The sequence below is a fragment of the Otolemur garnettii genome, unplaced genomic scaffold, assembly GCF_000181295.1.
Source record: "Otolemur garnettii isolate 467f Iridium unplaced genomic scaffold, OtoGar3 scaffold00025, whole genome shotgun sequence".
Taxonomy (NCBI): Eukaryota; Metazoa; Chordata; class Mammalia; order Primates; family Galagidae; genus Otolemur; species Otolemur garnettii.
The window spans coordinates 20,297,943-20,310,595 of record NW_003852420.1 but is presented as its reverse complement, the minus strand read 5'-3'; the positions used below and the strand labels follow the sequence as shown (position 1 = coordinate 20,310,595).

General features: G+C 43.7%; 1 protein-coding gene across 2 annotated transcripts in view; it reads right to left on the bottom strand.

The window, feature by feature from the left end:
- Positions 1-10,967, bottom strand: part of OSCP1 (organic solute carrier partner 1) — a 35,763-nt gene extending 24,796 nt beyond the window's left edge. The window contains exons 1-2 of one of the 2 annotated variants that reach the window (XM_023512178.1): positions 10,741-10,967; positions 4,392-4,421 (exon numbers count right to left, since the gene is read on the bottom strand). In XM_023512178.1, the coding sequence (XP_023367946.1) occupies positions 4,392-4,421; positions 10,741-10,852 (142 nt within the window). In that variant the 5' untranslated portion in view covers positions 10,853-10,967. The remainder of the gene's footprint in view (positions 1-4,391; positions 4,422-10,740) is intronic. The other variant, XM_003788165.1, reaches the window with a different exon arrangement.
- Positions 10,968-12,653: the final 1,686 nt, after the last annotated feature.

Here is a 12,653-nt window from a genome sequence, read left to right as displayed (position 1 = left end):
AGGTGTACATGGCTGGTGCCTTAGCCACTTGAGCCACAGGCGCTGAGCCTAAAAAACTTCTAACATCTACAAGACACATACTCTGAGTAGCATCATTTTAGAATGCCTTAATTTCTATATTTGATCTACAATATTGATATACTGTAGTGGCATATCTCATACTGTTGTTCAAATGGAAAATTTCCATCTAGTGAGAATAAAAGATGTGTGTAAATGAATGTCTGTAATTTTAGGTCTTTGTTCACTTAGGTATTTCATGCCATTCAATAAAATATCACTAGTTAAGGGCTAGGAAAAGTCTCTAATATGAGAAATAGGAAAAGGTATGGTTGAACAAAGATTATCCTTCATTAAGCCAGTTATTCTGGTCCAAATGTGAGAGTGTGTGGACACGGAGAGTACATGTTCATAGAAATTAAAATCTGAAAGAAAACTTGGTTACTTAAAATAATTACACAAAATCAATGATTAAATATGAATATTACTGAAAGACATAAATTTCTCCTTTTGCTGCACATAGAGGACATTCCAGGTCATTGGCTGTGCCATCTATCTTGAGAGAGGTGAGGGAGAGGAGCGAGTTATTATTTCAGGTGTTCTCTATCTGTAAGTAATTGACAGCAGAATCCTGAGGCTCAGACCAGCATTTAAAAGCATCGCAATGCATTTTATGGGGCAAAGGGGAGCTGAGGGTTGGTTATGCTTAAATCTTAAATGGAAAGGCTACAGAGAGAAGGGACTGGAGAAATGCATTTTCCTCCCCACTGACACATATGAAACAACTGACTGTGACTCTTTACAGAAGTACTGACCTCACACTTGACCTTTTTTTCTTTCTTTTTTTGAGACAGAGTCTCACTATGTCACCCTCAGTAGAGTGCCATAGCATCATAGCTTACAGCAACCTCAAATTCTTGAGCTTAAGAGATTCTCTTGCCTCAGCCTCCCAAGTGGCTGAGACGCCCACCACAAGGCCTGGATATTTTTTGTTGCAGTTGTCATTGTTGCTTAGCTGGCCCAGGCTGGGTTCGAACCCGCCAGCCTCAGTGCATGTGGCTGGCGCTGTAACCACTGTGCTATGATGCCGAGCCAGTGTTTTTTCTTTTTTTTGAGACAGAGTCTCACTTACTTGCCCCTGGACAAATGCCATGGCATCCTAGCTCACGGCCACCTCAAACTCTTGTGCTCAAGCAATCTTCTTGCCTCAGCTTCCTAGGTAGCTGGGTCTACAGGTGCCTGTCACAATGCCTACCTATTATTTTAGAGATAGGGTCTTGCTCTAGTTCAAGCTGGTCTTGAACTCATGAGCTCAAGCAATCCACCCATCTGGGCCTCCCAGAGTGCTGGGATTATAGGCGTGGGTGAGCCACTATGCCCAGCCCAACACTTGACAGATTTTACTCCACATCAGATCCTATTGCTCAGTGAAGAAGAACTAAATCCCTTACCAACACAGGATATCTCTCACATCTGACAACTGCAACCTATCAAGCTTGTCTGTAACATGCAGTAACATTTTCCCACTGTGGACAGCTTGGAGATATATACTAACTCTTCTGGGTTTGCCTCCTGCCTGGCCTTTTTTTTTTTTTCAACTAAAACAAGCAAGGATCTGCAATAAAGTGGATTTTCTAACTTTTTTCTTACCACAGCATATGCGAAAGCAGAATTGCAAGGAAAGAGGTGCAAATGAAGAGACATTCCTTAATCCTCAAAAGAGATAATAGGGAGAATGTTCCACAGATTTACATAGGACAGGGAAGAATGCCAAAGAGGAATAATTTAAGTTAAAGCATCAGATCAGCTCTGATTAGGTTAATGCTTACAAAGAGCTACCATTAATCTAGCTGCTGAATCATTTATTTGTGGTCTTTGAGCTCAGAATCCTCTATGGTGGAGACCTAAATAAATCAGTTCTAAAAGAAAGAAAATCCTAAGGTGATTGTTAGCTACTCTGGCAGAGTAAAAAGCAAAATGAAACCTTTCCTTCGGGAAGAGAAGAGGCTATATACCACCAGGGCTTGGCACAAGAACATGTAAAAAGTTCACCTGCTGGGGAGAGAGGGGACAGCAGGATCTGTCCCTGTTGGCAGAGCAGTGAATACAAGTGCCCCCAGCTTAGTGGTTGGGCCCTTAGTACCTAGGGTTCCCACCTCTCATTTCATTCTTTGGAAAGAATATGGAAACACACATTAACATGCCACCTTCTCACAATTTGCTTCCCCTAACAGCACTTGGTTGAAGTGGTCCTGTTGAGTACCAGACACTGATTTCAACACCCTGGGCACAGAGAGGAAGGAGATGTTATCCTGTCCTAGAGAAGCAGCCTACATCTTATTAAAGTTAAACCTGAGAAACAGCTTTAGTCAAACCTGTTAGACTGTCTTAGACACTCAGGCACTCAAATGAGTTTTGTAGACTTTTCACGAGGCAAGAATGTATTAGCAGCTAGATTTCATGAGGGAGAGGCTAGGGCAGGGGAGGGAAAGGATTTTTCTCAAGTGCACCAGAAGGATGATAACTGGGTTTTAACACATCAGGCTTCTAGTCTTGGGTTCAGGTTATGAAGTCAGTTTCTGCTCATGATTATTATTATTATTATTTTTTAGAGACAGGATCTTGCTTTGTTGCCCTGGCTGGAATGCAACAGCTATTCACAGGTGCAATCCTAGTGCACTGTGACCCGGAACTCCTGGGCTCAAGTCACCCTCCTGAGTAGCTAGGATGCACCATCAAGTCTCGCTTTTTGCTCATCATTTCTGAGCTTTAGGTTAAAATAAATTCCAGTGATTTGATTATGTGTATGAAAAGCCCTCAAAAGCCATACTTCATGCTTGACATTCTACCATGCATCAAGACATGGGCAAAAATCACTCAAGAGAAGTATCAAAGGATGGTTATGAAGTATAATAAAGGTGTATCAGGCACTTCAGCTGGGCTTTTCTTTGAGCCTAGGGTAATGAAATTATCTCAGTGAGAGCAACTGAGTTTTTACCAATTACCTCTGCTCTAAATTCACTTATTTAGGACCATGCAATTTGGAGCCAAGAATTTTGGAGAGAAGTGGAGAGACCCTCCTGAATAGTTATCATGTTTTAAATCCTTACTACATTCCAGGTACTGGGTTTAGATGTATTATCTCATTTAAACTCCAAGATGATTTTGAATTATTATCATCATTCTATTAAGGCTGAAAATAGAATCTTAGAGAGTTTAAAGTCCAAGGGCACACAGCTGGTGATGGAATTGAAATTAGAATGGGATCTGTTTGATTTTAACGGTTGTGCTCTCAAATATTATATATGTTATCTTCCCAGCATACTTGGTGTGGTGACATTTCAAGTCTCTAGGACAGCCACGCACAGAAAGACAAATCTCACATGTTCTCACTCATACATGGGAACTAAATGTTAAAACATTTGATCTCCTGGAGACAGAGAGTAGAATGACAGTTACCAGTGTCTGGGAAAGGGACAGGGAAAGAGAAAATATAAAGTTAGGCTAATGGGTGCAAAAATATAGTTCAGGAGAATGAATAATGTATGATAGCACAGCGAAGTGACTACAGCCAACAGTAAGTTATGGCATACTTTAAAACAACTAAAACAGTGGAATGTTCTTAAAACAAAGGAATGATAAATGTGATGGATACCCCAATTACCCTGATTTGATTAATATACATTGTATGCCTGCCTCAAAACAGCACAAGTCCCCTATAAATATATACAACTATTATTTACCCCCCAATAAAATATTGAAGACAGCAGATGACAAGCATGACGTGTACTTGAATGTCAAATGATGGAAGGTACCTGTGACAGGTGAAGGCTGAGAAAGGCTAAGGCTTTCTTCTGAGGAGCTGACAACCTTTTCTAGGGTTGGGCCTGCCTAGCAAGGGGGAGACTGGAGACTTTGTGAGATGAGGCCACACTACATGCATGACATCATGCCTTCTACGCACAATCCTGGCAGCCATGCAGTCACATGCTTCCATTTTTCTCAGTTGCTCAGCAGATACCTCTGTGTGCTAAGGAGAAAGGCTCAGGGAGCATCACTGTTTGGGAAGCATAATTCTTTTGTTACATGATACTTTCACAAAGTTGTTTTAAGGACTAGTAAATAGGATGACCTACTCCGAAAGTGTAGCTACTGTCCCAGCTGTCCCCGCACAGCTTGGAACTGAAAAAAAGAGACATCCTTCAGGTACAGTGTGACCTTTTGCCAAAATTTGTTTAATTTTCATCTGTGTGTAACCAGTCTCTCCGCTAAGGAGAAACTCATGCCTACTTTCTTACTTTGAAATAGAGAGGGCCCACTTTAAGCCACACTGATAAAGGCCTGAATGAACCTGTGGATGCAGACTGAATACATGCAGCCCAGATGTAGCGTACCTCGTTTTCTGTCCACCTCTGTCCATTCATCTACATGAAGCATATAAAAAGAAAACACCAGTTCATGAAGCAAGACATTATTTTCAAGGAGTCTTTAAAAATACCAATTCCAACGAGCTGGTCTATGCACCTCTACTTTCCATGTTTGCATTTAATGTCTAATGTGAATACTCCACCTTCCACTTGAAACTTTTAAAGGATGATGATAATAACAAGTTCCAAGAAAAGCCCACAAAAAGGCTATAAGAGAGTGGCTTAGGAGGAAACTCAGGAGGACCAGGGTTCATCTAGAAAGGCTAAAGAAGCTATTCTCACTAATGCTGTAAGGGTGTACGTCATTCAAAAGCAGGCCTTTAAAGACACTAGCCTCAATCTGAGCAAGTGGCCTGTACCTGTAGTCAGTTCTAACTACTTGGGAGAGTGAGGCAAGGCAGAGGGTAGGAAGAGCCCTTGAACCCATAGGTTCAAGACCAGCCTGGGGAACAGAGAGATCCTGTCTCAAAAAAAAAAAAGAAAAAGAAAAAGAAAAAGAAAAAGAAAAAAAGACACCAGCCTCCTCAAGGAAACCTAATTCCAAGAATAGTTAAAGAAAGGAGTTTCTTCGTGTATAATCTGATTTTCTTTAATGTATGATTTCCCTTTGTAGAAGAGATGAAACTGCTCAAATTAGAAAACTTGAAATGTGAATTAAGAGAAAAACATGTCAATATTTGTGTCTGTGGGCCGGGCACAGTGGCTTATCCCCTCTGGGAGGCTGAAGCAGGTGGATTGTATGAGCTCAGGAGTTTAAGACCAGCCTGAGCAAGAGTGAGACCCAGCAAGAGCAAGACCCCATCTTTAAAATAGCTAGGTGGGGCTGGGCACAGTGGTTCATGCCTATAATCTTAGCACGCTAGGAGGCTGAGGAGGGTGGATGGCCTGAGCTCACAGGTTCAAGACCAGCCAGAGCAAGAGTGAGACCCCATCTCTAAAAAATAGCTGGGAGTTTAGGGACAGACAACTGGAAGCACCATGCTTCTAAACCCAGAATAGACATCGTAATTTTTCACACTTAAAAAAAAAAATGGCTGGGAGTTTTGGTGGGTGCCTGTAGTCCCAGCTACTTGGGAGGCTGAGGGAAGAGGATTGCTTGAGCCCAAGATTTTGAGGTTACCATGAGCTATGACCACAGCACTCCACTGAGGGTGACAAAGTGAGATTGTTTTTTAAAAAAATTTTTGTGTCTGCATTACTTTTTATGTATAGATGTGTGAGTTCCATTTAAAAAGAAGGAAGTAGTGATGGGCTAATTGTAAAGAAAGCTCCTAAGGACAAAGGTAAGTCATGGAAATCCCAAAAGGGACTAAATAAGGAACAATGAAGTTGGCTAGAGCAGTCTGTGAAAATCAAGACCCTTTATGGGTTGAGCCCTGGCTTGCTTTCCCACTTACTAGCCATATAAACTTGAAGCAATTTGTTCAATTTGTTTTTTCATCTGTGAAATGGGGCTCATATTTATTGCTACAGTAGGATTTCTGTTGCATAAATGAGTAATACATGTCAAATGCTTGGCTGGCTTCTCTTCTAGTTCTGCTTTCTCTACAGCAAAGGACAATGGATAACTCCAAGAAAGGATGACAGATGACTTTTTTCCTTTCCTTAGTATTTGGGGGAGATTCCAATATAGAAAAACCACCCCCAGATAAATAGTTCTGGACACATCTACTGTTTTTTTGCAGTTTTTTGGCTGGGGCCGGGTTTGAATCCATCATTTCCGGTATATGGGGCCAGCTCGGTGCCCTACTCCTTTGAGCCACAGGTGCTGCACCTGGACACATCTACATTTAAAAAAAAATTTATAATTAATGTTCTCCTTTGGAAACACTTGCCATTAGATTATTTCAGGGATGATTTCTGAAGTTATAATAGAGGCATACACATGCCTTCAATATACAACTGGCACATGGCTTTAGCAGGCCCAGGCCAGGTTTGAACTGCCACTCCAGTGCACAGGGCTGACGCTCTAACCATTGAGCTACAGGCACACCTGGCACATGACTTTAATACACAATAGCTCCCAAGAGACCAGTTTGAAAGCAAGCCTAGTGGCATGCCCTAACTGCAAAGAATTCTCATTGCTAGGTCAGACTCCTCTGGGAAAATTCACTATTTTTCTTCCTCAAGAGTCATGGGATTTTGGAGAGAAAATATTGAGAGACTAGCACTAGGAGTCTGGCCTTTTTAAAGCTGTATTCTTTGGCATAATGTCCGTATCTTCTTTTGTAGCATTTATTTAACTGGTGATTCAGTATGAGAGGCTTGTGGGAATTCAAAGAAGGGGAGATCTGATGCTTTTGAAGGTGTGTTTGGGAGCAGTGGTGCTGCAAAGGGTTCATCTCCTCTGAGGAATGATGGCTACCTGTTGTGATAGAATGGAACTGGCAAGTGCATACCCAGGGGTAGTGAGGTGCTCCCGAAGGCACCTAGGCTCAGCACCAGCACCGGGCTCGGTAGTGCTGTGTGCTCTCTGCCCCTTTTTCCCTGAGGATTCAGGGAAGGGAAGTATCTGTTTTTCTATTATTTCTCCAGAGGACTCATTTGTGACATTTCACTTTAGTTACATTTTAAGTGGGAGACAGGCCTAAGGTTATCCGAGCTAGCTGTTAAACTGGAACTAGGGAAATAGAATTAGAACCTCCCTGCCATCTGGTTGCTCAGTACTATACTGTGATCTGCACGTCTTAGAAAAATCACTTCATGGCCCCATGACTCAGTTTCCTTTCTTGTAAAATAAGAAATGTAAGCAAAATGTAATAGGGTCTTATTTATGAATATTTTAAAGAAGATGGGAGTGAGTCAAAGGTGGGCAATTATTATTGTGACTATTGCTTAAAACGTGGGACAACACTCACTATGCAACACGGAAGAGTTGCCCCATAGAGAGCGCTTCCTTTCGGTTGAATGTTGAAGAGGCTGCACTGTGGGGGGAAACGACAACATCTGCACTGGCCTTGTGGGAACAGGGATGGCCTCCAGGAGACCAGTTGTGTAAGACAATGAAAATATCTGGAAGAAATATGATTTCCATTCAAAGCTTCAACAAGGACTAGTTCACCGTGTGCAGGCATCTGGTACTATGGCTCTGGCTCCTGTAGCTACACAAACTCTTAACAGTGGAAGGGAATAGATGAGTGTTTTCCAGCTTTTTGGGTCCTGTGCTCCCTACCCTGCTTTCTCATTTTGTCTTCTACAAACCCCATCAACCAACTTCTTTCTGTCATTTGTTTTATAAAATCAGCAGGTATACAGGGTATTTTTCTTCCTGACCTATCAATCTCCACAAAGATCCTGATAAAGTCCCCCTGAGTATGGCAGCAAAATGCGGTGGTGAAGGGTATAAACGGGTTGAGAGTATGAACTCTGGAGCCAGATGTCCTGGGTTCAAATCCTTTACTCCTCCTCTTACCAGCTATGTAATTTTGGGCAAATTAGCTTTAGTTTTCCCATCTATAAAATAGGAACAGTAATATTGCCTATGCCATAGGATGGTTGTGAGGCTTAAAGTGTTTAAGAGGAGTCCATAGTACACGGTAAGTGCTTAATTTTTTTATTGTTTGTTGTTGCTGTCATTAGAAGATATGTTCCCCAGTTTTAGAATCAGTTACTGTTGCTTGGAAGGTTCACAAGTAAGATAAACAAACAAAAAAAATAGAATCAATTACTGAAGAGGATGGATCAATAGCCCTATTGAATGTGCTGGTGGGTCAAGTTTTTTGTTTTTTGTTTTTTTTATTGAGACAGAGTCTCACTTTGTCGCCCTCTATAGAGTGCTGTAATGTCATGGCTCACAGCAACCTCAAACCTTTGGGTTCAAGTGATTCTCTTACCTCAGACTCCCAAGTAGCTGGGACTACAGGTGCTCACAACAACTCCCAGCTATTTTTTTTGTTGTTATTGTTTAAGAGGCCTGAGCCAGGTTTGAATCCACCAGCCCTGGTGCATGTGGCTAATGCCCTAACCACTGAGCTACAGGTGCCCAGCTGGTGGATCAAGTTTTAACCAGCGTCTCACACTGTGTGTGATATGCAACCAAAACCTGTGGAATCAACTGAGTGTGTGAGTGTGAATTACTAAATATGGCCGAAACTCCTGAAAGCTTATAGCAAAACCAGAAAGACTGTAGCTCTTAAAGACAAAGCCATCCCCTAGTATTCTAGGGTCTTGCCCATACCTCCTCTTGAAAGATAACACATATTAATCATTGTGAAAAACACGTTAAATACATTATCTCATTCAACCTTTTGAAATTTCGTTTTAAGGGAAGTATTATTACTATCATTTTATGGAGAAAGAGACAGGCTTATGGATTTTACACCCTAAGGTCATGCAACTAGTTAAATGGCAAAGCTGGAATTGGGACCCAGAGAGTATTTTTTTTTATTTTTGTTTTTTGAGTGTTACTATGTTGCCCTCAGTAGGTGCCATGGTGTCACAGCTCACAGCAACCTCAAAAACTCTTGGGCTTAAGCGATTCTCTTGCTTCGAGTAGCTGGGACTACAGGCACCCGCCACAACACCCGGCTATGTTTTAGTTGCAGTTGTCATTGTTGTTTAGTAGGCCTGGGCTGGACTTGAACCTGCCAGGTTCGGTGTCTGTTGCCGGTGCTCTACTCACTGAGCTATGGGCGCTTAACCCAGAGAGTATGTCCTTAATTGCTAATTTACATTACACTACCAGTCTGAGAACCTTGGCCTGTCACCTTACTGGTGGTGCCATTACCCTGAATGAAATCAGATCACATAGGCACCAAGCATAAATCTCTTGAAGGAGAAATGACACCACATAAAACTGCCAGTTTTTTTTTTTTTGAGACAGAGTTTTACCTTGGTAGAGTGCTGTGGCGTCCCAGCTCACAGCAATCTCAAACTCTTGGGCTTAAGAAATTCTCTTGCCTTAGCTTCCTGAGTAGCTGGAACTACAAACGCTCACTACAAAGTCAGGCTAATTTTAGAGATGAGGTCTTGCTCTGGCTCAGGCTGGTCTTGAATCTGTGAGCTCAGGCAATTCACTCGCCTCCCCCTCTCAAGGGCTGGGATTACAGTCCGGATCCACTGCACCAGCCTTTTTTTTTTTTTTTTTTCTTGATACAGAGTCTCACCTTGTTGCCCCAGGCTAGAGTGCTATGGCATCATAGCTCACAGCAACCTCAAAATCCTAGAGGAAAGCTATCCTCTTGCCTCAGCCTCCTGAGTAGCTGGGACTATAGGCACTTACCACAGCATCTGGCTAATTTTTAATCTTTAGTAGAGATGGGGTCTTGCTCTTGCATAAGCTGGTCTCAAACTCCTGAGCTCAAGCAATCCACCCTCGTTAGACTCCCAGAGTGCTGGGATTACATGCGTGAGCTACCTCGCCTGGCCCAGGGAGCTCTTTTAAATTCTTTATGCATGGGCTTGGACTTAATCACACCAGACACAATAGTTAATATCTGAATATGTATTCTTAATATCTGAATATGTATGTTTAACATCAATTGAGCATACGGAGACTGTTTTTAATCAGTGGCCACATCAATTATTGTTATATATCAACTTTTTTCTCCTTTATCTTGAAATGTAATATTTCCTTCATACTGAATCTTAGGAATTTGGTGAAAGCAATTATTTGCTGAACAGGGAGGAAGAGAGGGAGAGGAAAAGAGTGGAAGAATGTTCTGAGTTGTCATTCTTTGGGGATTAGGTGTGGTGTATATAGAAGCCAGACTTTGCATTTTGGAAGGTCTCATATAATTATTGTCACAATTGCATTTTTCTCTAACACTTGTGAAGGAAAATAATTTCTGATGTTTTAAAATTTATTTATATTATTTTAAAACCCCACATTTCTAGAAATAGCTTCGGAAATGAGCAAGACCAGTCTCCAGCTTATGTGGAGGGAGACTACATAGAGAGCAAGGGTGACCCAGAACCTGTTCCTTGGTGGGAGAGAGCATGCTTGGATTAGCAAAGTGTATATTTGGTACAGATGGTAGGCAGCTAGGACTCCAACATTTGGATGAAACTGGTTATCAAGAAACACTGGGAAATAACCTCCCCTGTTTGAAGAGAAGGGGAAGCTGGGGGTGTGTTTGTGTGTGGATCAAGTATCCTATTATAGCCAATGGGGTTATTAAGTTCCTCTGCTGTGAAAGGATCTTCTGGAGAATATGACTCCTGAGGGGCTCCAACTAGGTTGGGGGCTATGGCTTGGGAGAAAGATCCCTGGCTGTAACAACGAAGCGGGCAGGGGTGTGAGTCTGGTTGTATTAGGGCGGTGGCCCAGGGGCCGGGCAGAATTAGATTCTGGTTGTTGGGGCCGAGCGCTTCTCACCTTTTCTGGCCTTGTCTCCGGGGATGTTCTGGGCCCGGAGCCGCTGGTCCAGGATGTAAAGCATCTCCCCGCCCAAGTTCAAGAAGAGCAGCGGTAGCGTCCGCACCGACATGGTGTTAGGAGCGAGAAGGGCTGGTGAAGAGCCCCGGCCTTTAGCAGCCAGTGGCCTGGAGGCCCGGCCGCCGCGTCCCTATATCCTGGTTGCTAGGGCAACGCCGCGATGGGAAAGAGGAGCCAATCAGAAGGCGTTTTGGTGGACGGTCTCCTGAGGGAGGGCGTTCATTGGGTTGAGTGGTGGACCGCCCTGCGTGGATTAGGCAGAGTGGCGGCGGGCGCGAAGTTGTCCTTCGCGGAAGAGGGCTGGTTTTGTATTTAAAGCTTCCCGGGGAAGGGCGCGGGCTGGGCGGGCTCGGCACACAGCCTCGCACAGGCAACCCGTACCTGGGACGCAGGCGCCCTTCACCGCCTGGCTGCCAGGCGTGGGGTCTCGGGTACCCACGGAAGTGGGGAGCCCAAGCACAGCGTCCTCAGAGCAGGCTCAGGTCAGACCGACCTGGGGTAGAATCACGGCTCGGTATTTCCTAGTCGTGTGGCTCCAGGCAGGGTTTTTGAGCTCGGTTTTCTCTAATGTAAAATGGAGTTAACGCCCACCTCGCTGGACTGTTGGGAGGAATCAATGAGATCATGGAAAACACAGCCTCTTCCTCCCACCCACACAAGAAAGTCTTGCCTTGACAGAGGCCAAGCTTTTAATTCCTCCCTCCATCCCACATCCTCTCTAGTCTGTTTCCCTTCCTTCACAGTCAAGGTTTTTGAAAGAGTGCACTCAAAACGTGCATTTAACATCCTCGAGCCCCACCTCCCAGTAACTGGGATTGAGCTCCTTCCACCCCCCACCCCCCGAAAAGGCTTCGTCTTCAATACTTTTTTTTTTTTTTAGGAGACAGTTTCAACTCTGTCGCCCTCGGTAGGCTGCCGTGGTTTCACAGCTCACAACAACCTCCAACTACTGGACTTAGGCGATTCTCTTGCCTCAGCCTCCCAAGTAGCTAAGTACAGGCGCCCGCCACAATTCCCAACTATTTTTTGTTGCAGTTTGGCTGGGACAGGTTTCGAACCCGCCACCCTTGGTTTTGTGGGGCTGGTGCTCTACCCACTGAACCACAGGCGCCACCCCTTCGTGAATACTTTTTAGTTCTTTCAACTGACATCTCAGCACCAGGACTATAAAATAGTTGAATGCTGGCAGCTCAAGGCTTTCTTTGGTTATTTTGCCTGATCTGTGCATCATTTTAAAAGGAAATATATCTAGAATATGGCTTAGCAGCATTACCTTACGCCAGGTTTTAACCATTTGTTAACTGCCTGGCTCCTAAAAGCATTTGAGTTTGCTATGGGTAGGCTCTTCCCTTAGCTTCTCAGATCAGTTTTTGGTCCCTAGACTGTGTGGCATAGTGGACAGAATATGGGCTTGTGAGTTGAGACAGAAGTGGGTTTGAATCTGAGGCCTGTCTCTAACCAGCTGTATGAATTTGGACATGACACCTAAACTCAGCTTCACTTCTCTCATGGTAAAAATGAAGATAATTAGCTGATGTCGGGAATGAAGGTGGCGTTGAACATTAACGTTAACATGCCTAAGGCAGCATGTGCAGGTGCCCTCAAACTATGGCCACATGTGGCCCGCCAGGTGTTTTTGTGGCCACTGCCTGTCCTGCTTAGCAGCTGACTCAACTGGGCCCGCAGTCTGGCCTTCCAATGGTCTGAGGGACAGTGAGCTGGCCCCCTATTTAAAAAGTCTGAGGACCCCTGAAAGGAATGCTTTTCCTGAAGGGCCAGAACCATTAATGTGCACTCCTTTTTCTCACCTCCTACTAGCTCCCTAAATTTTGGCACCCGGCTCTCTAGCAAAA